Source organism: Mrakia frigida, assembly GCF_051309035.1.
Source record: "Mrakia frigida strain ATCC 22029 unplaced genomic scaffold BDY24scaffold_35, whole genome shotgun sequence".
NCBI classification, from domain to species: Eukaryota; Fungi; Basidiomycota; class Tremellomycetes; order Cystofilobasidiales; family Mrakiaceae; genus Mrakia; species Mrakia frigida.
The window spans coordinates 69331-96858 of record NW_027481246.1 but is presented as its reverse complement, the minus strand read 5'-3'; the positions used below and the strand labels follow the sequence as shown (position 1 = coordinate 96858).

General features: G+C 53.8%; 6 protein-coding genes and 2 non-coding genes across 8 annotated transcripts; 5 read left to right on the top strand and 3 right to left on the bottom strand.

The window, feature by feature from the left end:
* Positions 1–547: 547 nt before the first annotated feature.
* Positions 548–3669, bottom strand: BDY24DRAFT_184654 (uncharacterized protein). The gene is made up of 15 exons (XM_076636348.1): positions 3458–3669; positions 3160–3330; positions 2979–3079; positions 2820–2908; positions 2530–2726; positions 2333–2455; positions 2177–2242; positions 1724–2097; positions 1549–1594; positions 1370–1443; positions 1246–1268; positions 1163–1174; positions 1039–1082; positions 789–930; positions 548–708 (listed from the first exon to the last, which is right to left on the bottom strand). The coding sequence occupies exons 1-15, from the start codon at positions 3557–3559 to the stop codon at positions 587–589; spliced, it is 1686 nt and encodes a 561-aa protein (XP_076493383.1). The 5' UTR covers positions 3560–3669; the 3' UTR covers positions 548–586.
* Positions 3670–6695: 3026 nt separating this feature from the next.
* Positions 6696–6788, top strand: BDY24DRAFT_t93. Its single transcript has one exon. It is a non-coding gene; the product is annotated as a tRNA-Leu (tRNA).
* Positions 6789–7653: 865 nt separating this feature from the next.
* On the bottom strand, positions 7654–8970 carry BDY24DRAFT_400501 (zinc-finger domain-containing protein). The gene is made up of 4 exons (XM_076641965.1): positions 8623–8970; positions 8322–8479; positions 7897–7969; positions 7654–7810 (listed from the first exon to the last, which is right to left on the bottom strand). The coding sequence occupies exons 1-4, from the start codon at positions 8829–8831 to the stop codon at positions 7765–7767; spliced, it is 486 nt and encodes a 161-aa protein (XP_076493382.1). The 5' UTR covers positions 8832–8970; the 3' UTR covers positions 7654–7764.
* Positions 8971–9135: 165 nt separating this feature from the next.
* COG3 (Golgi transport complex subunit COG3) lies at positions 9136–13206 on the top strand. The gene is made up of 12 exons (XM_076641964.1): positions 9136–9326; positions 9694–10176; positions 10269–10439; positions 10520–10657; positions 10735–11013; positions 11089–11180; positions 11255–11685; positions 11778–12028; positions 12112–12316; positions 12400–12521; positions 12624–12914; positions 12991–13206. Exons 1-12 carry the CDS (start codon positions 9174–9176, stop codon positions 13150–13152), a joined length of 2778 nt encoding a protein of 925 aa, XP_076493381.1. The 5' UTR covers positions 9136–9173; the 3' UTR covers positions 13153–13206.
* Positions 13207–14433: 1227 nt separating this feature from the next.
* On the top strand, positions 14434–15606 carry NEM1 (Nem1-Spo7 phosphatase catalytic subunit NEM1; the record flags this gene model as incomplete). The annotated part of the gene is made up of 4 exons (XM_076637548.1): positions 14434–14958; positions 15035–15151; positions 15239–15353; positions 15476–15606. The coding sequence occupies 4 exons, from the start codon at positions 14434–14436 to the stop codon at positions 15604–15606; spliced, it is 888 nt and encodes a 295-aa protein (XP_076493380.1).
* Positions 15607–16194: 588 nt separating this feature from the next.
* On the top strand, positions 16195–18581 carry BDY24DRAFT_400498 (D-mandelate dehydrogenase-like dehydrogenase). The gene is made up of 12 exons (XM_076641963.1): positions 16195–16371; positions 16462–16523; positions 16596–16703; positions 16781–16835; positions 16911–16922; positions 16994–17146; positions 17292–17391; positions 17545–17683; positions 17767–17849; positions 17974–18101; positions 18214–18238; positions 18356–18581. Exons 1-12 carry the CDS (start codon positions 16344–16346, stop codon positions 18468–18470), a joined length of 1008 nt encoding a protein of 335 aa, XP_076493379.1. The 5' UTR covers positions 16195–16343; the 3' UTR covers positions 18471–18581.
* A 632-nt stretch (positions 18582–19213) lies between these two features.
* Positions 19214–23664, top strand: BDY24DRAFT_400497 (uncharacterized protein). The gene is made up of 10 exons (XM_076641962.1): positions 19214–19401; positions 19489–19650; positions 20084–20159; positions 20270–20536; positions 20637–20683; positions 20800–20987; positions 21052–21064; positions 21135–21167; positions 21238–22515; positions 22598–23664. Exons 1-10 carry the CDS (start codon positions 19346–19348, stop codon positions 23169–23171), a joined length of 2694 nt encoding a protein of 897 aa, XP_076493378.1. The 5' UTR covers positions 19214–19345; the 3' UTR covers positions 23172–23664.
* A 939-nt stretch (positions 23665–24603) lies between these two features.
* BDY24DRAFT_t91 lies at positions 24604–24696 on the bottom strand. Its single transcript has one exon. It is a non-coding gene; the product is annotated as a tRNA-Leu (tRNA).
* Between the last annotated feature and the right edge of the window lie 2832 nt (positions 24697–27528).

The window sequence follows — 27528 nt, the reverse complement described above, 5'->3', positions numbered from 1 at the left end:
CCTTAGCGTTCTTCCTAAAGGATTGGCCGTTGGTAGCGAGGGTTGCAACGAGAGTAGGCTTGAGGATTGAAATTTTGTTAACGGATGCGAGGAGGGAAGGCGGGCTGAACGTGCTGGCGAGGGAGTTGGGAGGCACGGAGGGAGCTTGGGCGGTTTGGGAAGAGTTGGGAGAAGGGTTGAGGAAGGGAGGGTGGAGAGGGTGGACGTTCAGGGAGGGGACGTGGAAGGTGGGTGGGGGGGATGCTGCCGAGGAGGTGGCGTGGGAAGGGTTGGTGGAAGCGGTGAGGAGGGAGGGAGGGAAGGACGCGTCTTAGATTTTGGGGGGGATGGAGGTTGATTTATTCTTCGCTTATAGGCTGCTTTGGTTTTTCTCCGTTAGTGTTTATGTTCTTCACGACTTTTGCTCTCAGCGTTCGTTGTCTTCGGAAGGGACGAGGAAGAGGAAGAGGAAGAGCAGGCGAGACGCGTCCCGCTCCCTCCGTCTTTTCTTCCTTGCTCGATACGGCTAGGACTTCAAACGAATTGAAGACCCACCTCTTATCTCAAAACTAAAGCCAACGAGATCGTACTGCGACGTCCATCGAGATCATATCGACGACGCCTTCCCTCCTCCCGCTCGAACATAACTCTCGTAATCGAAATCGTCTCCTCCACTCTGGATCCTCGCCCACTCGAGGTACAGTCTGAACACGTAGGCCGTCACGTCCTCTTCAGAAACGAAAAGTCTTGCGGTCAGCTTCGATCTCGGCGAGTTGGCGAGTTGAACGAAGCGAAACCCGAAAACGAACCTCTCCTCCACGTCCTCTCGACCCAGCACCTCCCGTTCGAAGCGATCCGACGAGCGACTTCGTCCCTTCCTGGGTCTTTGGCTGAAGGGTCTGGAGAGCCTCGGAAGAAGGCTAGGACAGAGGGGATGTCGGAGTAGTCCATCTGCGAAGAGGAAGGGGATCAGGGGAGGGGAGAGGAGAAGTCAGGCGAACGAACGGGGAAAGAGGAGAGAGGGAAGAGGAGAGAGGGAAGAAAGGAAGACGTGCCTACCTTGATAGGTACGTAAGCAAACCAGGCTGGTAGGATGTCGGAGTCTGGAGAACGACGAGGAAGAGAAGATCGAAGGTCAGGTTCGCAGCGACAACGGAACGCGTCGATTTTCGTCTGAGCTCACTCCATTCGGGGACTGCGAAGTAGGAACGATTGTAGATCAGTAACGGCAGGAAGAAGTCGAAAGAACAATGATGTATGGCTCACAGATAGTAGACTTGAGAACAAGACTGTTTTTTGGGGGGGGAAGCGAACCGACGAGAGAGAGAGAGTCAGAGAAGACGTCGTCGTGAGATCAAGCGTTCGACTTGCGAGATGCACGGCTGCTCACCTGTTCGTGTACATCAAACGCTGAAAACGGTTCGTCCAAGCGTTTCCGTCGATGTCGTGAAGGTATTTGTGGTTCTGAGGAAGAGAAAGGGAGGGGAGAGAGAAGAAGGGCGAGCGGACGCGTCGTTCGTTAGACATCTCGACCTCGAGCAACGAGGGAGCCTTTGTTTTTGCACTCACGTAAATCTCACTCGGCAGATCCTCCTTCGCAAACTTCAGCACCGCTCTGTCCTCGAAACCAACCAAAAAAAAAAAAGCCGCGTCAACTCCGCCCTCTTCCTCCCTTCCTCTCCCTCTCCCTCTCCTTCAACCCTCCCCCTCTTCGTCTCTCTCAACAACAAAAAAAAACACTCACGCCATCTCTCTACAGGTCCCATCTCCTCTATCGCACTGCATGGCCCCTCCACTCAAACTAACGTCGTACCCCCACTCCTTCAGCTCCCTCGGCTCGAACCACCTCGTCTCTGCCTTGCTCGTCTCGGGGTTGGCGAGGAGAACGGGAACGAGAGGTAAGGAAGAGTTGGAGTTGAGAGCTTGATGGAGACGAGGTCGGTGGGAGAGTCGCCAGGAGATGCCGTGGTTGAGGGATTTTTGCCTGTGGGAGGGAGAAAGGAGGAAGGAGAGTGGCGACGGGTGGGCGAAGGTTGTACGTGAGTGAGCTGAGAAGAGGAGAAGAGGAAGCGAGAGATAGAAAGTAGAAGAGACGTGCATTCCCGTAGCGTGACCGCGCTGCGAAAGACGAAAAAATTAACACGAGTCAGAGACGAATCGACTCGAAACGAGGACGCGAAGGCTCGACTCGACTCACCCAGTAAAGCTTCTCCTTCTTCTCCTCCCACGGTACCGGATCCTCCGAATGACTCTTGAAGTCTCCCTGTCACCCAAGAACAAAGTCGGGAGTCAGTTTCCTGCTCTCCCTCTCCCTCTCTCTCTCTCTCCCCTCCGGTCGTCTCACTTCACTCACCTCGTCGAACGCAACACCCAAAACATCCCCGTTCCTCGCCGTCTTACTCAAGCACATCACCGGTCCCAGCACCTCCTCGACCGTTTGGAAGAATTTAGGAGCGGGGGAGGTCCATTCCCCTTTCTGCTCAGGAAACGCAAGTCGGTCAGCTCGACGCGTGTAAACGAGAACGAGAATGAGAACGCTCGACCCCTCACCTGATCTAGCAAGAACCCATGTCCAGAAGCTATCAGCGGGTGCAAGCACGGATCCTGAGCTGATCGATGATCCGAGACGAAGGAGGTGTGAAGAGCTGATTCGGTGAGGCCTTGACGCAAGGGAGACTGGAGGTTGCAGGATCGAGGCCAGGGGAAGCGAGCGGGGGGGTCTTGGAGGGTGGAGGTTGGAGGGACGGCTAGTTTTAAGAGAGATGGGGGGGGGAGTAAGTTGGAGGAACGAAGAGAGGGAGAAGAAAGGGAGGGAGGGGGAAGAGGGAGGGACGACGAACTCTCGCCTCGAGCGACGAAATCGAGGAGTTGAGTTCGGACTTCGTTGTCGAACATGAACTGGGGTTCGTCTTTGAGTCCGAAAATCATGCTGTATCGTTCCAAGAAACGGGATCAGCAAAGATTGCGGAAAGGAGAGAAGAGAGACGAAAGGGACGAACGTGAAATCCGGCAGCCACTTCGCGATCGGTTTCAGCAGATTCTCCTGAGCGTCCGTCCTCCTATGCGTCCAGTAGTCGTCGGCTGACAGGCCGGGAGTGTACTAACCACTCCCCCAAAAAAAACGTGAGCCTTGCTCGTGTTCGGACGCGTCGGGGAGAGAAGAACGAGGTAAACACTCACCACGACCTGTGTCTGCCCTCCTCCGTACACCCTGATCTTGACCGTCTCTCGCAATCCTTCCGACTTGTTGATCCTCTGAGCTAGATCCTCGGTGGTGAAGGCTCGATAGGGACCCAGGGAACGTTCGATTTCGTCGTACTCGTCGGGAAAGAGGACGTTGTGCTCGGTGACCTTGAAGGAGAAGGAAGGAAAGGGAAAGGTGAGCTCAAGCTCAACTCCGGCCTCCCTTCCTTTTGCTCTCCCTCCCACCCTTCCAGCGATCCGCTCTATAGATAACAGGGTTTCAAGTTTGACTCACAAAGTTCCACCAAAGCTCAAACCCCTTTGGCGGCTTCCTCCCATATCTCCTCCGGTACTCCTCAACTGCTTGTCCCAACGTCTCACTCCTCCTCTCCGCCATGCTCTCGAACTTTTCTTCTCCCTCCCTGAGAAGATCAAACACCGCATGGAACGTCTTGCCATCCTCCTTAGAATCCTTGTAATCCAAGTAATCGTTCCCTCCCAATCCAGAGCCCTTGTTCTTCTTCAACCTCGTCAACAACCTCCTCTCCCTCCTGGAGAGACCGTACGTCGGAGGAGAGAAGTGACAGCGACCTCCTTCTTCCGGTTGGTAGAGGAGTTTAGCGGCTTTGGAGTTGAGAGGTGGCGATTCTGGATAGCTGTGGTTGTCGTACAGAGAGGTGAAGTACCAGACGGAGGAGAGGAGGAAGAGGAAGAGCAGGTTGTAGAAGAGCAGGCGACGGCGAGGGGAGGAGGTCGTGAGGAAGGCTAAGGGAGAGGAGGAGGAAGAAGAAGAAGAGGCGGAGTTGAGAAGACGATAGCCATCGTCGATGGTGAAGGGGAGGAAACGGGACAGCTTGAGCGAGAGTCGGGAAGGAGGGAGTTAGGAGAGGGTGTTGATGGTTGAGGGAGAAGGAGGGAAGGAACGACGAAGCTCACCTTCAATCGCTTCGTTTGGCTCCCTTCTCGCAGTTCGGATGCATTTTTAAAACTTAATAGGCATACTGAATCCTACGTCTCCACGCTCTTTCGAGCACTTTCATCCTCTTTCAGTCGCAGATCTTCCGCAAGAATGGAACGACTAGTAGGTGAGGGAGTTGAGCTTGCGGAGGACGACGCGTCGACTTGCTGTTAATGTTTCTCTGGCAGCTTATCTCTCGGTGATGCTGTTGCTCAGGCGGAGCAAATCAAAAGGCGGGGATTCTGTTAAAAAAAATGTGAGGTTGGGAAGCATCCTATGGAGGAGAAACGCCTGAGCAACAACGAAACAAAGAGTTCAAGGGAACTGTTTCCGTTGCAAGCCATGCTCTCCCTCCTGGACGAGGTTTATGTCTGACTTGGCTGCTCGCTTGAAAGTCAAGTGAAGGAGGAGATACCGAGGACTTGAAGGTGTGCGATGAACGGCCTATCCGCACTGACGCGTCTCGTTTCGTCGCGTCGGCTCTTGTTTGTGCGAACAACAGTTCAGCCTCGTTGACCTTAAGCGATCTTAATATCTGCCTGTCAACGTTGGAAGTAGGTTGAAGGCCTAAGCAGAAGCCAAGAACTAGAAAGCTCAGCCCTTGATTGTGAGAGGAGGACTCCGTGGAAGAGAGCGACTCGCGCTCCGTTTCACTTTCTCTTACGTCGGCCTTCCCCCTTACACAACATCCAAATTCCCTCCCGCCATGAAAGATCAGCAAGACCTGCCCAAAAGCGAAGATCCGATGGTGAACGGGGACGAGCTGAGGCCTAAGGAAGACGACGCGTCTTCTTTGCCCCCGGCCAGAACCTTTCCAAAGCCCAAGGAGGTTGCGCTTTCAGTTCAAAGAACGGTGATAGACGAACGAGCCTTTGAGCGCGCAAGGAGAAGGAAGAGAGGAAGCGAGAGCGTAGCTGCAGCGAACAAGGAAGAGAGAGAGCGAGAGTCGAGAGCGAACGAAGCGAGACAAACGGACGACCTCTTCTGCTCCCCCCCACTCAGGTACCATCCCCTGCTACTGTAAGGCTGAGGTTCAGAAGATGTGAAGATCCGGTGCCTTGAACGAGCGACGGAGGGAAAGAGGAGAGAAAGAAGGGAACCCGAGGCGAGCGAATGTATGTATATGCAAAGAGGCGAGAAGCGAGGGAATCTAGGTCGAGAGGGATGGCTTGTTGGAGAGGAGAGGAAGCTTTGGTGAAAGACGAGTGGTGGTGGGGTTGAGGAGCGAGGTGGAAGAGGGGGGAGCTGAGGGAGGAGCTGAGGGGGAGAGAGAGAGAGAGAGAGCAGAGCAGGATTTTGGTGGTACAGAGGAGTACGATTCTGAAAGGATGGTGGCTTCTTTGCAAGAAGAAGAAGAAGAAGTGGGAAGGACGGAGAGAGTGGAAGTTGGGAGGCGAGGAGGAGGAAAAAGGAAGGGGGGGGAGGTCTAGGGAGGTCTGTCTGGCGCTCGCTTTCGTTTCTCTCCCTCCTCGGTCTCGCTGTCGCTCCTGTATTTTTCTTCTTCTTCTTCCTTCACCCAGAAAACGAAACCTTTTTGTCAGCTCCTCGCAGCCTACTTTCTTCGTGTGCGAAGACTTTTATCCTCCCTCGTCCTCTCCTTTTCCGTCGCGTCGACGATCGTACTCGAGAAGGCCGACTTCCTTCCTTTCCCGAGCGGTGATTTGAATGTGCACTGCTCTCTAGGAAGCTTCAAGGGTAGGTATACGGCCAGAAGAGGTTGATTGAAGCTACATTTGGGGCAGGGGAGAGCAACGAGATGCGATGAAAATAGCGTCGTGGACGAGCCCTTTTCGTTCCGAAAAAGAACTTGAGAGCGAGCGAGGGGACGCGTTCGCAAGAAACAACGGAACACCGCTGAGTTTTCGTTTGAACTCCGGAGAGAAAGCAACGTTTGAGAGGAGACGTATATTCATGTACGATAGCCCAAACATATGTGAAAGAACGTGTATACATGTAGGTTGGAAAAAAACTTGAAATGAAAGAGAAACCAAAAGAAAACGTGAACGAGAACGAGAACGACGACGAAGACAAAGACAAAATTGAAATGAGAACCCCAAAAGTAGCAGTGAAGACGCCCAACACAGTACACCTCCCGCCCAGCACCAATCTCCTCCTCTCCTCCTCCTTCACCTCTAGATCCCCAGAACGCTCTGATCAAACATCCTCCGTCGCTCCTTCCCTTCAGCAACCAACCTCGTCACCTCCTTCCAAACCAGCTCATCCTCCACAATCCCAAGCCTCAACGCGTCCTTGTAATCCACTAGGCAGGGATGGTTCCTCGATCGGCAAGTCGAGCAGGCGTTGGCGAGGTCGAGCTTCTTCCTGTGGGAGTTCAAGGAGGGAGAGAACGACGACCGCGTCTTGTTTCAAACTCTGCTGGCTCACCTGGTTCATAGCGTCAAGGAGGTAGAGCTAGTCAAGGTCCGAGATGAGGAGGGAGAAGGGGATGGAAGGACGACGGAGAGACGGAACGCGAGGCGTGCGAATGTATACGTAAGTTCGTGTAAAATAGCCGAAAAAACGCCGAGATTCAGCGCACTGATGGGGGAACTACCTTGACACTGTCGGCAACTGCGGATATATGGCCGAGTTGGTTATGGCGTTAGACTCAAGATCTCCTTGTCTTCTAATGACGAAAGTCGCTTGGGTTCGAATCCCAATGTATTCATTTTTGATCTTTTTTTGCAAGTCTACGTGAAAATCTGACACTCGTAACGGTCGGGAAGGCCTGAAAAGTAAAAAAAGGCGCAAAACCCTGCGTTTTTCGCGTTTTCCTCTGTTTCTGACCTTGCCCCCTACCGTTCTGAGCACGCCAGTCTATACTACGGGTCTCTACGAACTCTGTATACTTGGTTTCAAAGATCCGGAGTCGATACTTCCCTTGGAGGACACGTCGCAAGGTGACCAAGTCGGACGGACGGTCGGACGGCATGTAGCTCGTTTCCGTGTCGGTTTTCTATGTTATAGTTGCTCCTCACTCTCAAAAAGGATGCTCCTTGCATGTCCGTACCGTGGCCTTGACGGAATTCTAGCAGCTCTGTTCCTGTATGATAAACGAGGTGGGTGAAGGGGGAGGAAAGTGAGGACGCGTCGAGGTTGCGTGCCGAGTCGCTCCGGCCTCTTCCGTCCCCCCTCTTCCCTCTCTTTCTCCCAACTTCGATCTCAAGGTCAAAGTATCTGTTTCTCCGCTGAACGTGAAATCCTGCCCTCGCTTCCTCAGCTTCTAACAAAGATTGAACTCGTGTTTTTCTTCTTCGTTGCGCCGTGCGCGTGTCTTTCTTTTCTTCCCTGGTCGACATTTTTCAATCTTGCTCGCGGTTGGGACTGAAGAGCTCTCCCTCACCATCCGGCCCTTGTCCTGGGAACCTACGATCAGTCTCGAAAAAACAAGGACGAGCGTTCAGACCGAGTGAAGCCACCAGTCTCGTTTGTTCGACGCGTCGCTTTCATCCGTTCTGCGCCAGTAATCCCGTGCAGCAATGTGACGCAGCGAGCGTGTTCAGATATCTGAATATTCTGCCTCTTTCGTTAGATCACCGCAACGTCGTAATAAGTTCGTAAGATCAAGAAGAGAACCCTCGCTCCATCGCGTCAACACACCATTCGATCTCCTTTCTTCGACTGCTCCAGAAAGAGTAAAAATTTCAGTGAGCGTGATGGTGGTTTGAGTCCTGCTCAAATCGAAGGCCACTGCAAGGGAGAATACGAAGCCGAGGAAAGGTTGTCAACGAGGTTGAGAGGGGACGACGCGACGCAGAAGCTGAAACCGTACGCACCAGTAGCCACAGCTTCGAGGACCCGGTTGATCGAGGTTGATGAACACCTTGGGATGTCCGAGAGCTCCTCCTCCTGTGAAACGCAGAACATAGAAAGGACAATCAGCTCAGTCGAGATGAAGAAGGAAAACGAGAAGGTGTTCGATCTCCAACCAAAGCGGGTGCTCGAGAAGGTAGATAAAGCTTGAGGATCGAAAACCGTAGAACCAGAGATGGCTCTAGTCGGCTCGGGTCGTTCTCTGCCCAATCTCAAAAGCCTCGGAGAGAGGGAGGACGAGTCCTGCTCTGCACCATCTCTCCTTTCTTTCTTGGTCCACCCGTCCACTTTTCGACCAAGATGGAACCACCATCACCCCCCTTAGCCTGAGAAATAACCCGACGCCTCACTCATCTTCGATCACAGAAGAATATATACAAGCACTCACCTCCATCGCAAACCGCCTTCCTTCCCTTCACCAACAAGACGGGCTCAGCCGCGATCATCTCCATCGCACTAAGGGGCTGAGGTTGATATTCGAGGATGGTCTGTTCGAATCTTGCGTTGGAGTAGGCGAGTTCTCGAGAGGCTTGACTTGCAGACCACCTGTTCGAGACGGAAGAGAGGAAGAGAAGAGAGAGAGAGGAGGGAGGCGGTCAGCTTCATCGATCAGCCTCCTCCTTCCTTCCCTTCTCTGCAATCCTCTCCCGTTCCCACTCCACTCAACACTGGAAGACCGAGCAACTGACCTCGCAGCGTTGTTGGGAGCTTGAGCGAGAACCGAGGGAGGTGAAAGATCGTCGAGAGGAAGGATGGAGTCGGAGACGGAGAGGGGGACGTTGGGCTGGACTTTGGGGACAGGAGGAGGAGTAGAGCGAGGGACTGGAACGGAGGAGGAGAGTCGAACCAGGGAGGGGAGACGAAGCCGAAGGCGAACGAGGGAGAGACGAGAGAGCATCGATATGAGATAACGGTTTCAAGGGAAGAAGGGAGGTGGGAGACAAGAAGGAGGAGCCTCGAAGGCGGGGGAAGGAGGGGGGGAGGAGCAAGGAGGAGAGAGACAGGCTAGACGAGATGGCCCTTCTGGCTCGACAAAGAATACATACGAGGTCGATTCTTTTGAAGAACGGATCAGAACGAAAATAGTCTGATTCTCGCAGGCTCAAAAGCTGAAGTCAAAGATGTAGATATTGACCGAAACTCAAACTGGGCCGAGAAGGCTGAAGCTCGCTTCCTCTCCTTCTCCCTCCTTTCCTCTTAACGTTCACCACAGTCCCATCCAGCTTCCCTTTCTCTCAGGATGGCTACCACTAATCGGAGGCCAGTGCTATCTCTCACTCCAAGAGGAGTTTCGCTCGAGGAATGGGAGTCCAAAGCTCCCCTGAAGGAAGAGGAGCTGCAGTGTGTAGGAAGAGTCAAGGATGGATGCTTAGATCGAAGGCTACCGCCAAAGGTGAGTCCTCACTTTACTTTCATCTGTATGCGAGGACTTCCCTCCAGCTCTCAGTGGTCGCTCCTGAGGAGTAGGTCTCACATTGGAGGGCAAGGAGGGGACGGACGTCGAGCATGCTCCAGCGGAACGGAGTGCTCGCGTCCTCTTCTCTTCTCTCCGAGCTCATCGCTCTACGGAAAGCTCTAGAGCGAGCTGTATCGATCGCAGGGCAGCCGCGAAGTAGTAGATGTCCTGCCTCCTGACTGGGAGGAACCTCGGCCAGTTCTAGGTCCGGCCAAGGTTGAGCTCGAGCTCACGCTTCCTCCCTCCCTTCCCTTCCCATCTCCTCGCCGAACAACCTCGCTGACTGACCTTCTCTTACCCTCAGTTTTTATCCCAACTTGCCAACTCCCAAACTCCCCATGGATCACCATCGCGTCCTTCCACCCCGCAAGGAGCTCGCTCTCGCAATCCTACAGCAACGCACGCTCCGAAGGACTCGACTTCTCTCCTCCTCCAAACCCTCCTTCGTTCCCCATCCGTTCCTCGCTCCCTACCTCCGACACGTCCTTCCACACCACCGCTGCAATCTTCATCACTAGCCAACACCAACACTACCCTTTCCATATCTACTCCTCAGCAGTTCTATGACTGGTTCAGCCTTCTCACCTCCTCGCTCGAGCACGAACAGGACGCTCTCTATCGCGACCACCTTGCGGAGATTGGAATGTACAGAGAGGCTTGCGATCGTCTGGTGGGAGAGTGCAAGGAGGCAGAGAGGGTTTGTAAAGAGATGGGAGAAGCCTTTGGTTTCGTGGAGGAGAGGAGTAAGAGCTTGCAGGAGGCTTGTGAGGAGCTGTTGGAAGAGCAAGTGAGTTGAGCTCGAGCTCGCTCTCCCTTTCAGAGCGAGATGAAACCAACGGGTAAGATACGAAAGCTGACGCTTATCAATTTGGTCTGCAGAATCGTCTGCTGGAAACGTCCGACAACCTCGCTCATCGACTCTCTTACTTCGCCTCTCTCGAACCCGCCATCCGAACTCTCAATTCGCCAGGAGAATCGCTCGTCACCAGTGCTGCCTTCATCCCTATGGTCGAACGTATAGACGAGTGTCTCAGCTATCTCAAATCCCACGTTCGTCACGCCATTCTTCCTTTCTCGTTCCTCACTTTCTTCGAGCGCTGACTCGACGCTCGTTCTCTTCGTTCGAACAGCGTGACTTCCGAGACGCCGAACTCTACATCATTCGTTACCAGCAGTGCCAAACTCGAAGCATGACTCTCATCAAGATGTACTTCCTCACTCAGGTCAAGCTTCTCGGTCAGGACGTAGCCAGAAGGATGGCAGATCGCGTCAGTCTCTTCCTTTGCTCTTCTCGCTTGGGACGCGTCTGATCCTGACCTTGCCGCACTCTCTTCTTTCTTCGCAGAACCTCGCCGACGCAGCTCTCCACGCCCTTCTATACACCAAACCTACCCTTCTCGCACCTCCTCTTCGATCCCTCATTCTCGAACTCGAACATCGCTCCTCCTCGACAAGCCTCAGCGCTGCAGCGTATCGAGCAGGAGCGGGAGGAGCAGACGATCTCGCACCGCTGCTAGGGGAGTGTCACTCGGCCTGGGTAGCGATGAGGCAAGCTATGCTTCAAGGAGTCGTGATGAGTGAGGTTGGGAGGTTGAATCCTGCGAAGGCTCCGCTCGTCGAGTTGGTGAGTTCGAGCTTGGCTTCTCCGTCAACTGAATCGAAACGAGAAAGCTAAACCCCTCTCTTCTTTCTCCGACAGACGAGAGCTGGATGTGGCTACTTGAAGCAACTCTGCTCGGACGAGTTCAATCTCTTTGGCCAGTTCTTCTCAACCGGAGAGGATCGTCTACAGTTCGTTCTCCTCGACTTCGTCCGTTTGCTTCCTCCTCCTTGAACTCACTTCCCCTCCCTTTCTCCCCTACCAGCTCTTTCCTCGAAACCCTCTGCGACCATCTCTACGACTACCTCCGCCCTCGAATCCTTCACGAACCCTCCCTCACCGTCCTCTGTCAAGTCTGCACCGTTCTTCAAGCTCTCATGGTCCTCGACGCCGACGAGGACTCCTCCTCCGAAACCTCCAACTCCCCTCCAACCTCGCCACTTCTCTCGCCGACATCGCATCTCCAACTTCCCTCACCTTCGTCTCAGTTATCTCCAAGGACCTACTTCCAACGGTCGATACTCGTCGAGGAAACGAACAGGAAGAAGAAGCTCGAGATCAAGGGACTGCTGGCGCCGGTGTTGCAGGATGCTCAGACGAGGCTGGTCTTCAGAGCTCAGGCGGTGTTACAGAATGGAGTTGGAAGGTTCTCAGCTGGCGAAGGGGATCTGGACTACCCGGAGAAGCTGGAGAAGGGTGAGTCGAACCTTGCGACGCGTCTCGTTCGAGTTCTCGATTCGGTCAAACTGACGACGCTCTTGGCTTTGCTTCTCCTTCTGTTTTACCAGCTGTGGCCAAGGCCAGGGAACGAACAGCAGCCAAAGCCGCCGACGCTGCAATTCTTCGAGCTGGATCGACCGTGGACCTCGACAACGACTCAGCAATCGTCTCGGAGGACGAGGAGAAGGAGAAGCCAGACGACGACGACGACGACGATGGAGCTCTCTTCCGACTTCCATCATTGGAGGTTCAGGAGACTTGGTACCCGTCGCTACGGAAGACACTCGGTGTGCTGGCCGAGCTTCACAACTTCATCGACGTGCGTTTTTCTTTTTGCGTCGCGTCTGTGGCCTCTCCTCCTTCGTTGAGCTGACCAGACCATGTTTCTGTTCCTCTTTTCAGGCTGCCATCTTCGAAGACGTCGCTCAAGAGGCCGTTACCCTCTGTCGTCAATCCCTCTTCTCCGCGTCGGAAGCCCTTCGAATCAAGAAGGGAGAGGTCGACGGAGCCTTGTTCCTCGTTAGGCATCTGTTGATCTTGAAGGAGATGCTTGGGAGTGTCGAGATGGTTAGGAGAGACATGGGAGGAGGCATGCTTGGGGTTACTGGTGAGCTCTGAGTCTCGACCTCGTCTTCTCTCGACCCGAACTTCGACAGCCGCTGACCTCTCCTCTTTCGATCCCTTTCGCAGAGGCCTTCTCTGCCCTACTGGCTTCGGCTCTCTCCTTCCTACCCACCGCTCTCACCTTCGGATACGGTGCTACCGTTGGACGAGGATTGAGGATGAACCAGCACATGGAGGACGCGAAGGTGGTGAGTCTCGACCTCTCTTTCTCCTCTCGTCTCTTCACTTCACTTCACCTCTCCCAACTCCGAGTCTGACCCTCGTCTCCTCTTCTTTTCTTTCTTCTTCAGGACCTCGACCGATCTCTAAAATCCTCCTGCGAAGACCTCATCACCTACGCGACCCTCGCCTCGACCGCTCCGACGCGTGCTTTCCTGCTTCAAGCCAACTCGTACCTCTCCGGTTCCGCTCCAGGATCAAGGGATCTCGCCGCTCAGCCTTGGGCTACGCCGGAGAAGGTCTTGGAGGTACACGAGGAAGTGAGGAAGTCGGTTCGGAGGGAGCTGAAGCAGTGGCTGGGTCAGTTGAGGATGTATCTCGAGGATCGAAAGGCCGTCGAGGTGTTGATTCCTCCAACTCAGGTCAGTCTCTCTTTCTTTGCTTTCCTCTTTCGATCCTACCTCTTGACTGACGCCTCTCTTCTCGACCTTTTCACAGTCCTCCATCGTCGACGCGTACCGACCTTTCCACGATCTCGTTCGAGCAGAGTACAACTTCGCCGTCTCGGGAGTCGTCCTCTCCCCTCTGAAGATGTGGGACTTCCTGAGGACGGTGGTTTTGGAGGAAGAGGAGGAGTCGGATCTTTTGGAGCGAGTTTGAGTAGATTGTATTGTATAGATTTCTTCGATTATTGAGCATGCATTCAAACTGCGGTCTCTCAGCCCAACGCGATGGGGGAGGGGAGGGAAGAGCCGGTGACCTTCTCTTCTCTCCTCCCTCCCCTCCCTTCAACGTTCGTCGCTTTTTCGGGAAAGAACCCTACTCATCCTTTCAGCACATCCAGGGAGGTCAGTATCCTTATCATCTTGGCACTGCAGAGATTAGAGCAGAGGAGAAGAAGAGCTCGTTGCTTGATGAGGGATGGGTTGGGGAGGAAGGAGCCAGAGGAAGTTGGGCCGGTGTCGCTCGAAGCTCGCAAGGATGCTATTCTCTTCTGATTTCTGACTATGTTTTCTTGACATCCCCTCCAGAGCTCTCTCAGGAAGCCTATACCCTTTTGAAGTTGGACCTTCGCTTCTTCGAGTCAACTTGTGGAACGACAAACACGCCCTGCTCGTCAGCTTCCCTTCTCCGCTCTGCTCCTCCCTTCTTCGACCTCCTCTCCCTCCCACGACGACTTCTCTCTGGACTCGTCTTCATAGACTTGGTAAGTATATTATTACGGAAACCTTTACCTCGAAAATCAGAGGCATCAAGCTCACCTAATCCTCTACTTTCGTGACCTTCCCCAACAGTCCCCAAAGCTCAACCTCACCTCTCCTCCTCTTCACCACCTCCTCTCCCTCCCTCCTTCTCAGGACGATGAACTCGATTTCCCACCTCGACAGACTCATCACTCGATCCCTCTCCCCTCCACCTTCCTCACCCTCCTCAACTCCTTCCTCACCGAGCTCTCGCTTCTCCTCCTCGTCCATCCACTCGTCACGATCCCTCCCTCCTTCACCAGCTCGAGCCAACCACTCCTCCCTCCCCCTTCGTAGGACAGCATCCTCCTCGGGAACACCTCGTCGTCGTCGGACATCACCCTCCGAATCTAGCACTAGCATCGCATCGGCTCTCTCAGACGAGAAGAAGCCCGAACGGAAACGAAGGAGGGCAGGCGCGAGATGGTGGATCGTAAAGGTCGTCATCAAGATGTGGACGCTACTCGTTGGCATGCTCGTCCTTTTGGGCATGGCTGGGAGGTCCATGAAGAAGGGACGCGGGAGAGGTGGTATCTCAGGTCGAGGGAACGGGCTGGAGCAGGAGGGCGACGAGGTGGAAGGCGAGAACGGAGCTCAGGAGGTCGAGAAGGATGGAGAAGTTGAGCTTGAAGACGACCAGGTCAGCGTCGCTTCGTCTCGAGAAGCTCCTTTACACAACGGTCTTTCTCCTCCTCTCATGGATCCTCGGACTCAAGCTCTCGATCCTCGCACCCAAGCTATCGAAATCGACCCTCGTTCCCAAGCTATCGATCCATCTCAACTCCCTTACCCTCCCAAACCATCACCTCCCTCCAACCTTCGTCCTTCACCCTCCTTCGAGTTCTCCCCTCCTTCACCCATCATCCCATCACCAGAAGCCACTCGTCCAGCAACTCGATCTCGCCTTCTCCTCCTTCCCAATCCCTTAGCGGAATCTTCCGGCAACTCTCTCCTCCATCCCTCCATCCCCAACGCTCCTTCAACACCTCCATCAGAAGCCTCGTCCTACCTCAGTGCTCCCCTGAGAAAGAAGACACCGTTCCACAAGCCCAAGACCTTGATTTTGGATCTGGACGAGACGTTGATTCATTCGACGAGTCGGTCGAGCGGTGCTGGAGCTGGGAGGAAGGGAGAGGGCCATATGGTGGAGGTGTTTTTGGGTGGAAGGAGTACGGTGTATCATGTGTACAAGAGGCCTTACGTGGATTACTTCCTAAAGAAGGTGAGTCTCGAGTTTCGATCTATCTCTTCGACGGAACGAAGCTGATCGGGCCCTCGTTCGCGTCGCTTTCTCCCAGGTCTCTTCCTGGTACACTCTCGTCATCTTTACGGCTTCGATGCAAGAATACGCCGATCCTGTTATCGACTGGCTGGATGGTGGACGAGGAATGTTTGGGAAGAGGTTGTTCAGAGACGTACGTCCTGTCGTTCTCGTCGTTGTTCGTTCGACGCGTCGAGCTGACCTTCTCGCTTTCTACTCTCCTCCCATCGATCAAAAACAGTCCTGCGTCCAACATCAAAACGGAGCCTATATCAAAGACCTCTCCTGTCTACAGGAAGATCTCGAGTCCATCTGTCTCATCGACAACTCGCCCATCTCGTACTCCTACCATCAAGGTTCGTTCCATCTTCGTCCGCGCTCTCCCTCCTTCCCTTTCGCTTCGCTTTTATTCTGCTGACTCTCCTTCTCTTCATTATTTTCCCACTTCCCTCCGCCATCTTATTCTATCTCCCTTCAGCCAACGGAATCCCAATCGACGGGTGGTTCTCAGATCCCAACGATCAGGCGTTGCTCGATCTTTTGCCCGTGCTGGATAGTTTGAGGTTCACGGGGGATGTGAGGCATGTGCTTGGGTTGAGAGGGTTTTAGCAGGGTCTGAAGGAGGGTGTCTGGAATGAAATTGACGTCTTTTCTTTACTTCGCAAGGAGGAAAAGAAGGAGTGGACGGTACTGGACGGAGACGCGTCGTCGCTCGAGGCTGACCTAAGGAATCTGCTGCTCGCTGTTCGTGCATCGTTTCTGTAGATCGAGCTAGGGATTCGAGAACAGATGGGCAGGTACAGCTAGATCATCGAGCAGCAGAGTTTGTGACATGGCGTCTCGAAACTCTTCGAGCTCGGTTCACCTTCAACCGCCATCTCTGCCTTCATTCTCACCCTCCCTTGTTTCTCACCATCAACTCAAGTCCTCCTCGGACTCTGAACTCCGTCACAGGCTTCGCTCTCAGGTGCCCTTTTCAAACGGATCATCGCCAGGGACGAGGAACTCTGCAGAGCACGGTTCGACCTCGAAATCGGTTCGCGACCTCGCCCTTCTTCCCTCTCTGGCAAGCCTTCCCTTTGCTCGTGCTTCCTCCCAACTTTCTCAACATACTCTCCCGTCCACCTTTTTATCGGGTCAAGGCAAAAAAGAGTCAGTAATCCTGCTCGAAAAAAATCTAAAATCGGCCCCTTCGGACCTCATCCGGCCCAGGTCAACTTTCTTGCCTCGGTTCACCTCTCTCCCTCTTCTTTCGCTTCCCGTTTCTCTTTGCTCTTCCCCCGCCAACCACCACCCCAACTTTCAACTCACTTCTACTCACTTTTCTCTCCTTTCACTCTTCAACTATGTCCAAGCCTCAAGTCCTCATCCTCGGTTCGTCGTTCGATCTTCCGCCTCAGTTGTGTCCTCGTTCGAGCTGAACCGTTTGCCTTCCTTTCCCCATCGTTTCTTCCTCTCCTCCAGGTCAAGTCCTCTGGGCGCGAAAGGAGCTCGACGAGATCATCGGTCCTCTCGCTGAGATTCTCGTAAGTCCACGTTCATCCCTTTCAACGAGATGCAAGACGAGAGAGCTCACCGTCCTCCTTTCCTCTCAACAGTGGTGCGAGTCCAAAACCAAAGACGAGTTCAAGGCTGACTGCAAGACCAAGTACTCCAAAATCGTGGGTGTCTACGAGCACGAGGGTATGTTCGCTACCGTCGGAAAGGTGAGTTGCGTTTCTCGAGCTGGTTCTTCTGGTGGAAATGAAGAGGAAAGGAAGACTGACTCGGTTCATCTTATCAGCCCAACGCCGAGCTCATCAACGCTCTTCCCTCAACCGTCCAGTTCTGGGCTCACAGTCAGTTTTAGCAGTTCTGCTGTGCTCATCATCATCAGCTCATCGATTCTCTCTTTTCGTTTTCCTATCTCTCAGACGGAGCTGGTTGTGAGTGCTCTCCTCTTCCTCCTCCCTCCGAGCTCAACCTAACCTCCCTTCCCTCCCTCTTCTCTTCTCAGACGACAAGCTCGACGTCGACGCCTGCCTCGCTCGAGGAATCTCTGCTTCTCACACTCCTGGAGCCGTCGACAACGCTACCGCTACCACCGCCGTCTTCCTCATTCTCGCTTCCATCCGTCAATTCTACAAGGCTGAGAAGTCGGTTCGAGCTGGTTCGTCCTCCCCTCCTTCTTTTGACACCGTTCTTTCCTTGCCCCATCTCGAACCGAGATAGAACGTTCTGACACATTCCCTCGTTTCTTACCCTTCTACTCACATCTTCACCCTGTTTTCACTTCTCGGGTTCTACTCAAACAGGAAATTGGAAGAACGACCTTCCTCTCGCTCGAGATCCTGAAAACAAGACGCTCGGAATCGTTGGTATGGGAGGAATTGGAGCTCTCGTCGCCAAGAGGATGTGAGTGACAAGTCTTGATAGCGTACGCGTTCGTGTCGAAAGGCGTCCCTGGCCGCACGAGGGGTGGGAAGCTCCGAGAGCAGGAAGAGAAGAAGGACGCGTCCTCGACTCGACGTCTTTCGCTGATTTCTTTTTCCTTTCTGACGCATACAGGCACCTCGGCTGGGGAATGAAGATTCTTTACCACAACAGGTCTCCAGTGAAGGCTGGAGGAGCTGGAGCCGAGTACGAGTACTGCGCCAGCCTGGAGGAGATGCTCGGACGGTGTGATGTTGTTTCGTTGAACTTGCCTGTTTGTCCCTTTTCTTCTCTCCCTTCGATTCTCCTCCGATCAATACTCGAGCTCGACGCTGATCTAGAAATGTATTCTCTTAGCTCAACGCCAACACCGAGAAGTCTTTCGGAGCCAAGCAGTTCGGATGGATGAAGAAAGGGTCGGTTCTCGTCAACACCGCTCGGTAAGTCCGTTCTTCTTGAGCTTCTCAAGCTCCTCCACTTTATTTCTGGAGTCTTCCGAAGCGGAGCTGTCACATACTCTGATTTCTCGGCTGACCTCTCCGTACTTCGTTCTCGCTCCTTCAGAGGTGGAGTCGTCGACGAGCCCGCGCTTTTCGAGGCTCTCAAGTCCGGTCACCTTTACTCCGCCGGAATCGACGTCTTCCCCAACGAGCCTGACGTCAACCCTGAGTATCTCAAGTATGATAACATCTGTAAGCCTCGTCTCTGCTCAATCATTCTGCAGGTCTCGTCTTCCACGCTCTCTTCTCCGTTGATCGCTGACCTGCCGCTGCCTTCCTCCCTCGTCGTCCTTTGTTTCTGCAGCTATCCTCCCTCACATGGGTACTGAGTGAGTCTAGCTTGCTTCCATCTCTCTCACGGCTCTCGGTCGAATTTGAACACGCGTTCGACGATCTCTGACGCCGTGCTGACTCCCGCCTCTCCCCTTCTCCCTCTTTTCCATCAGGACCTCCGACTCTCGATGGGTCATGGAGATGACTGTGATCAAGAACATGGAGAGCTATCTCAAGGAGGGCAAGATGATCAACCTCGTCGCTGAGCACAAGGGTCACCTCCAGTGATCATTGCGTCCGTCGTTCCTCCTCCTTCTTCTTTTCCTCGCTCTATTTTAACGACTTCTTGCTTTCGGTATTGTTCTTTATTGTATGCTCTCGGGATCTCAGACGAGATTGTATAAGTCGGAGGAAAGAAGGTCTGAAAACAAGAATGGCAAGATGAAACGAAGGAGGGTTGAAAGTTGAGCTCGACGCTTCTTCCCTCCAATCCTTGCCTTATCCTGCCCTATCCCACTTGCCTTATTTGCCTTATCCCACCCTCCCACCTGCCTTATATTTGCTTGAAGATCGTTGATTTGCGGGTTTCGCTGCGGCTCGATTTTCGTTACAGACTCGTTTCACCTTGCTTTGCATTCGAGGAACATTTCGTCTATTGAATGCTACCTACCTGCACTCCCTTCCCTTCCTTCGTCGGCTTTTCCAACGCCCCTTTCAGTGCATGAGCGACGAGTCCTGAAGCGTCGGACGATCTTCTATACTTTAGCAGAGTCTGTTCGGAGAGAAAAATGAGAGACACTCCGACCCCCTTCTTTTCCCTCCCCCTCTCTTCCTCCTCCCAAGACCCACCTCGTTGCCTTCCTTCCCTTCCAACGGCCATCCTCCCGACTCTTCCTCGTTCAACTCCCTTATCTACCTTCTCAGTAGCTGGTCTCGACACTCTCTTTTTCTTCGTATACCAACACGCCCTTCGCCGCTTCCCCTTCTGAGTCCTTCGACCTCACCTCCCCCTCCCTTCCCTCCGCTCGTCTCCTCCCTCCTCAACACCCTCCTTCCTTCCCTCCTTCTTCACCTTCGCTAGACGCTTGAGGTCTCTGTATATCCCCCTCGTCCCTCCCCTCCTCTCGTCAACTTCGGTCTACGGTCCTCGTTCCTTGGTCAAGATGGCAACCGTCTTTCAGACGAACACGACCCAGTTCGGATTCTTCGACAGTCAAGGGTTAGTCTTCTTTTTCGCTCCTTCTCGGTATTCGAACCTCTAGATCCTTCGCAGAAAGTTGACCTCGGAATCCTCCTCTCGCCTCAGCTACGTCTTTGGATCTACTGGACCTTGCCTTCCCTCCTGGACTCTCCTTCACTCGACAGTCTGGATCCTTCAGGTCATGCTCAGTGACGCTCCCTTCGTCGCCATCGGTCTTTTGGGATTCGCGTTGGTAACGTTCTTTGTGGTAGCTGGGAAGTTGCAGAGGTGAGTCCGTTCTGCGCACTCAGCGAGAGGAGGGGAACGAGGAGGACGAGGAGGAGAGGAGGGAGTCAGGAACAGCTCGGTATCGCTGAAGAGGGAGGGGAGATGACTTCAGGACACGGAAAGAGTCAGGGCTAATGGTGGAGAGTATGGCGAAGCTCTGTGAAGCTTCGCAACATTGTTGGTGGGGAGATCGTCGGAGAGACAACGAGGGAGGTTGGAGGAGGGTCGGTTGACTGAAAACAGGTCTCCCTCCTCGGCCGCCTTCTTCCTTTTTCTTCTCGCTGGGCTCAGCCAGAGCGTCTAGCAGTACTAGCCTCCCTGTGTCTCGCCTCATCAACTTCTTAGAGACCTGGCTCGATGGCCAGCTCGTCGTTCCTCTTCGGTTATCGAGACGCGTCGCTGACCTTCGTTTTTGCTCTCCCTTCTCTCGCAGGTCGATCTGCTACATCATCGCCGCTATACTTTCAGCGTTCTTCGCATCAGTCTTCGATCTCGCTCAGATCCTCATCGTATGTCCGCTTCTCAACATCGAGTTTCCTTTGGGATCGCGTCCGAAACCACGTCCCCCTGTTCTGACCGACCCCTCTTCGCCCTCTCTTCTTTCCTACACCTTGCTCAGGGAAACTCAGGAAATCGGAAAGTCACCGCTCTCATCATAGCCCAACAGTTCTTCCTCGGTTGGAGTCTCACGGCTCGCTTCCTCTTCTTCTTTCGGTTCACCGGCGAGGCTCCTCCAGGCGAGGTGCCTATTCCTTCGACAGGATCGGAAACGAGAGCCCTGGGTAGGACGGGGAAGCTTCACAGTGCTGTTTGGGAGAGGTTTGGAGTAGTGGGACTGGTGAGCAAGTGGGTACTCTTGCTGGCGGTGATCAACATCGGCGTTCTTGTGAGTCTTCGTCGTTCCTCCCTTTCCTCGACTCACCTCGCTTCGTCCTCCCTGGGAGACTCAGTCGCTGACATCAAACTCCTTTCGTTGTCGTGTATAGAACACCACATGGAGAGTCGGATTCCTCTTCAGCATCGCCAAGTTCAGGTTCGTCCATCCCCTCCATCTTCTTCTCTCCCTTCGCAGTTTCTTCCGTCCACCTTTCATCTCTTATCTACAGAAGCTTATGCTCGCCTTTCATCCGCCTCTCCCTTACGCTGCAGGTCCATCTACTACGCCGATCAAATCGCTCAGGTCATCGTTTCAACAGGCTTCCTCGTCAAGATCGTGCTCAACATCTTCGAATCTTCGAGGACTGGCAGATCGAAATGGGTGATGGCAGGACTGTACTCAGCTCCGCTTGCTGCTCTCGTTACTGGAACTGCCGTTTCTGCAGGAGGAGTTGCTCTTCGTGAGTTCGAGTCAAGACGCGTCCCTCCCGCCGTCGGCTGATTCGCTCCTCTCTTTTATCACAGTTCTCTTCTCCGAGTGAGCTCTCAGATCTCTCGAAGATTTTTCATCGGAACCCTGCTGACCTCTTCATGTCCCGTCTCTGCAGAACTCCCGTCGGCCGATTCCTTCAAGCCATGGAGTTCGTGTCCCTCCTGCTGTTTTTTCTTCTCGCACAAGCTGACCTTCCTCTGCTCCTTTTCCCCATTCAGGATGTACATCATTTCCGTCTTCATGCTCGTCATCTTCCATCGTTACCACGGCGGAGCCTCCTCCTCGTTCGTCTCTCTCGATGCGTCAAACGACAGCTCCTCCATCGCCTCTCGTTCGGATCGGAATCGGAAAGCTCGCTCGTCGTTTATCGGTCTCGGAACTTCTCCTACCATGTCCACCTTCCGACTCTCTCCTCCCAACGTCTCCAGTCCCAACTCCGAGGAAGTCCACGTCGCCGCTCGAAACCTTAAACGACCCTCGTACCTCGACGGGAGGATGTACTCGGAGCAGAGCAGGATGTCGAAAGCCAAGTCGCGAGCCTCGGAGACGTTTACCAACTGGCTTCAGTACATGAGGAAACCCGAGGAGGTCAACAGCGGGTCGTCGTTCGGAGATTCGAAGAGGATGCCTGCTGGAGAGGATCGAGATCGTCTCTGGGAGAAGGGGAGCAGTGCTGCCTACGGAGAGGCCGGACCGTCGAGATCGAGAGCGGCTGTGGAGGAGGAACCTGCTTCGGCTGCGTTGACCTCGGCTGGGGTGATGGGAGGAGGAGTTGGGTGGGTGAAGAACCGAGATGTCGAGTCGGGGATGGGAGCAGGCTTGGTCTCGTTCGACACGGACCAAACGGAGGAGGATCTTCGTTCAGCCAACCCAATCATCGATTACTCCCTTCCTCCTCTCGGTCGAACGGCATCTCCCTTCCTCGTACCTTCGGAACCTCCTCGAGCAGTCCTCCCTCCTCCTCAACGACCAGATCGACCGTCCTCCCTCCTCCCTTACGAGACCAACGCTCAACGTCATCCCGCCACTCCTGGATCTCCAGCTCGAAGCTTCAACTCGGCCGTTGGAATCGTCTACGATCATCCCTCCCCAGACATCGACACCTCCAGCAACAGCCTCGGTACCATCTCGTCGAGAGCGTCTCCGGAGAACGACAAGTCGCGTCGACCGATCTCGTCCTTCAACCGACAGTCCTCACGCTCGACGGCCCAGTCCTCCAGCAACAGTGACTTCTCAATCGGAAACTACGTCTCGGACTTCCCTGTTCCACCTCGAGCCAGGACGAGCTATCAGAGACAGGAGGTTGGAGTTGCGATTGGAGGAGAGGACATCGTCGAGGCAGCTGAGGAGGTGGACGACGACTTCGACTTGCTCCCTCCTCCTACGATGCCAGCGGCCAGAGCCGAGAGGATCAGCACTGCGAGTGAGACATCGTCGTTGGGAGTCAGAACTAGCGGATCGGAGAGCAGGAACGCGATGGATGCCGAGTTTGATGTGTGAGTGTTCTCCGTTCCCTTGTCTCTCTTCAACGCGTCGCAGGACCTGACCTTCGTTTCACCTTTTCTATTTTACTCTCAGAACATCCTTCATCGCCGGAGAACGAGACACCCTCCAAGCCCATCCCTTCAACTTCCCCGTCGCTGGTGAATTCGACGACTCAGCTTCAATCCTCTCTCTCCCCGCAACACCTCAAGCCGAGATCATGCAGGCTCAGTTCCTCACTCGTCGACCCTCTCAATCTCGTCAGATCTCCCGACGAACCTCTCGAACGGCCAGCTCCTTCTACCCTCCCAATACCGCTCTCACCACCGAAACCATCACTCCCGCCGACTCTCGAGCTCCTTCGCCTCGAGGACTTCCGTCCAACCCTCGACCCGTCGTCTCTCCCGCTCCTCCCTCCTCCGCTCCGTCGAGCCCTGTCAGCACCGTAGACGATCTTTCCCCTTCGAATCCTACCTCGGCAGCTACCACCGCCTTCTCCCTTCCTCCCACCACCCTCTACCGAAACCCAGCTCGACCCATCCACATCGGAACGGAGGACATCTCTCCCCCTTTCAAGGCGGGTCGCATCGCCGTTCCAGGAGGAGTCAAAGCCGTCTTCGAGAGGCCGAGACCTGCTCCTATCGCTACCGGGAAAACGAAGGCGAAGTAGAGGGGTGTGTTGTTGTTCTCGTTGGAGGAAGGTCGTCGCGTCGGATCTCGTCTCTTTTGATTTTGCCTTAGGCACCTTACGTTCCTTTTACATGTCTCTCTGTTTTCTTCTTCGCTCTACGTAACTACTTCGCTCGTTTCGTCTCTTCTCCTCTACGCACATACGTATCTGTCTCGCTCTCGTCCTTGATGGACCTCATTCCGTACAGAAGCTTCCCTCGCTGCCAGGACGCAACAGCCCCTTTATCTCCCTTTCTTTCGTATATCTACTTGCGGTTCTCGCATAGAAGTAGCCAAATGTGTCCTCTCTATTGCTTTGTCTTGGATTCGCTGGCTTCGCCCTTCTGGTTTCATTTTCGTTCGTTGTTCGTTTCGTTGATAGTGTGCATACACAGAGTTTCCGCCGAGTAACGACTTTTCCACCAGCTCAGGATTGCTCTGTATATACACGCTTCCTGGTAGAGATGAATGGAAGGTTGTAGATGCGGAAGAAATGAACCAAAGGAGGAACATCGACCGCGATGCGTCGGCTCTCCTTCCAGCAAGATCTTCAGAACGGATCCTGCTACGATGCACAGCTACCCATTAACATGTCGTTTTCCGTCTAGTGATATGGGACTTCAGAACGTCCCTCTGTTTGTACCGGCAGAAGGTGAAAGTGAAAAGAGGATAAAAGCGACGCGTCGAATGTAGCTGCTTTGCTCACTCTGAACGCTTGCCCTTGTTTTCTCGAGACTGATCGTAGGTTCCCAGGACGAGAGATGAATGATGAGGTAGAGCTCTTCAGTCCCTACCTCGAGCAAGACTGAAAACACCGACCAAGAACGAGAAGAAAGACACGCGCAACGGAAAGGAGAAACACGAGTTCTCCGATCTTCTTAAGAAGATGAGGAAGCGAGGGCAGGGTTTTACGTTCAGCGGAGAAGCAGATACTTTGACCTTGAGATCGAAGTTGGGAGAAAGAGAGGGAAGAGGCCGGAGCGACTCGGATTCGCAACCTCAACGCGTCCTCACTTTCCTCCACCCTCCACCCACCTCGTTTATCAAACAGGAACAGAGCTGCTAGAATTCCGTCAAGGCCACGGTACGGACATGCAAGGAGCATCCTTTTTGCCTTTTTGAGAGCGAGGAACAACTATAACAGAGAGAACCGACACGGAAACGAGCAACACGCCGTCCGACCGTCCGTCCGACTTGGTGACCTTGCGACGTGTCCTCCGAGGGAAGTATCGACTCCGGATCTTTGAAACAAAGTATACAGAGTTCGTAGAGACCCGTAGTATAGACTGGTGCGATCGGAAGGGTAGGAGGCAAGGTCAAAAACAGAGGAAAACGCGAAAACCCCGGGTATCGTGCTGTTTTCACTTTACAGGCCTTCCCGACCGTCTACGAGTGTCAGATTTTCACGTAGACTTGCAAAAAAAGATCAAAAATGAATACATTGGGATTCGAACCCAAGCGACTTTCGTCATTAGAAGACAAGGAGATCTTGAGTCTAACGCCATAACCAACTCGGCCATATATCCGCAGTTGCCGACAGTGTCAAGGTAGTTCCCCCATCAGTGCGCTGAATCTCGGCGTTTTTTCGGCTATTTTACACGAACTTACGTATACATTCGCACGCCTCGCGTTCCGTCTCTCCGTCGTCCTTCACATCCCCTTCTCCCTCCTCATCTCGGACCTTGACTAGCTCTATCCCCTCAACGCTATGAACCAGGTGAGCCAGCAGAGTTTGAAACAAGACGCGGTCGTCGTTCTTGTCCTCTGCTTTTGGCAGACTTTGCTCGAACCTCCGCGCGTCCCTTTCCTCCTCTCCATATTTCACTCTTCCTCTTGATTTGAGTCCTCCCTTTCATTCTTCTTGCCGGATCTGAAGCCCTTTTCAGCTCGGAACCGCAAGTCGGGCTAGTCTAAAAAGAAAAATGCGTCGTCCTTGCCCATGTTGCTCTGCCACAGCCGAAGGTTTCCTTTCCTCTTTGGCTGATCTGCCCTCTGTCCATTCAAGCTTTGCTCTATTGACTACTCGTGCTCCCAGGACTCATAGGTCTTGGGTAGGATCGAAGAGGACCTCGTTGGACAGCAGACGCGTCCTTTCTCCGCCATCCCTGTGAGGATCGAGCGCAGAGGGAGGTTGAGAGATTCAGGCGGGATCAGCAGAGGATTTGTAGGACTATCAAGTGCTTCTCCACTTGCAGAGGAGTGTGCGTTAGCCTGAGTTTTGGAAAAACGAGCAGGACTCGAGGTTGTTGAGGGGACGGAGGGAGCGAGATTGGACGCGCCTGTTTCTTTCTTCAAGCTTGAGCTTTCGGCTGACCTGTGCTTCTTGTTCTTTGCAGGCTTTCGGTAAACTAGAGAGCTCTCTCTTTCCGACGTCCTCGGATCGATCTCATCGGCGCTGAAACTCTCGTAAGAAGAATCTTGCCGACGCGACGGTTCCGGACAAAGAAGTAAAAGCGATTGCAACTATACGACAACCTAGGCTACCGAATTTAAACGCAAAACAAAGAGCGTTGAGAAGAGGTCGCTGCATGTTTACTTCTCAGCAAAAAAGGGAAAAAAAAGGACAGAAACGAAAGCGAGCGCCAGACAGATCTCCCTAGACCTCCCCCCCTCCACCTTCCTTTTTCTCCTCCTCTCCCAACTTCCACTCTCCGTCCTTCCCACCTCTTCTTCTTCTTCTTGCAAAGCAGCCACCATCCTTTCAGGATCGTACTCTTCTGTACCACCGGTCTGCTCTCTCTCTCTCCCTCAGCTCCTCCCTCTTCCACCTCGCTCCTCAACTCCGCCACTGCCAGTCGTCTCTTCACCAAGCTTCCTCTCCTCCCCAATAAGCCATCCCTCTCGACCTAGAGTCCCTCGCTTCTCGTCTCTTTGCGTAGACACACATTCGCTTGCCTCGGGTTCCCTTCTTTCTCTCCTCTTTCCCTCCGTCGCTTGTCCAACGCACCGGATCTCCACATCTTTCGCACCTCAGCCTTACAGTAGCAGGGGATGGTACATGAGTGGGGGGGAGTAGAAGAGGTCGTCCGTGTGTCTCGCGTCGTTCGCTCTCGCTCTGCCCCTCCCTCTGGTTGAAGCTGCTTTATCTACCTGAGGCTCTCGCCTCCCTTCTTCCCTCTTTTTGTACGTCCAAAGGCTTGTTCGTCTATCACCGTTGTGTAATTGAAAGCGCGACCTCATCAGTCAGCAGGCTTGGAAAGGTTCTGCCAGCGGGCAAAGAAGACGCGTTCTCTTTCTTAGGCCTCAGCTCGCTCCGCTGCTGACCATCTCGCCCCGTTCCCGTTCCCCTTCGGATCTTCGCTTTTGGATAAGTCTTGCTGATCTCTCAAGTGGGATGAGGTCTGGAGAATCAGTACGGGAGAAGGCCGGTGTGAGAGAATGTGAAACGGAGCGCGAGTCGCTTTCTTCCACGGAGTCCTCCTCTCGCAATCAAGGGTTGAGCTTTCTAGTTCCTGGCTTCTTTTCCGGCCTGGGGAGTACGTCTATACCCGAAAGGCAGCTCTGAAACCCCCTCAAGTTGAACGAGGCCGCAGCGTTGTTGGTGAAAACAAAATCAAGAACCGACGCGACGAAACGAGACGCGTCTGTGCGGATAGGCCGTTCATCGCACACCTTCAAGTCCTCGGTATCTCCTCCTCCACTTTACCCTCAAGCGAGCAGCCAAGTCAGATATAAACCTCGTCCAGGAGGGAGAGCACGGCTCGCAATGGGAAACAGTTCCCTTGAACTCTTTGTTTCGTTGTTGCTCGGGCGTTTTCTCCTCTCAGGATTCCTTCCCAACCTCAACCCTTTTCTACTACAGTTCCCGAGTTCTAATTTTCTACCCCCTGTGCAACAACCTCACCGAGAGATAAGTTACCAGAGAAACATTAACAGCAAGTCGACGCGTCGTCTTCCGCAACTCAACCCCCTCACCTCGTTCCGCCTCGCACGAGTCTTGAGGGAGGACGAGTTCCCCTTTAGATCATCTCTCCATTCGCTTCTGCCATGGTGAGTCGTTTCCATAGCCGACCGAGGAAGAGCTCCGAGGCTGACTCCGACACCGTTTTGCTCTTTCTTCCTCTCTTCAGCCCAATTCATTCTTGCCTCCCGCCGACCTCGTCGAGAGCAAACGAGTTTGACTCAGCTCCATTACCGTGCCCGGGAAGGTCGAGGATGAAATGACCCTCGTGAGTGCGCTTCTGGAATCTCGTTCGCGAGCAAGTTGTTGATTTTTGCCCGAAGAAAACTTTTGAGGGGACTCGCTCGTTCGTAAACTGCTTTCTGAGGGCGTGAAAATTTTTCTACAGCCTTAAAATCGGAGGCTACAGACGCCTCGGAACTAAAGCAGGCGCGTCGCTCCCTCCTCCTGCCGATTG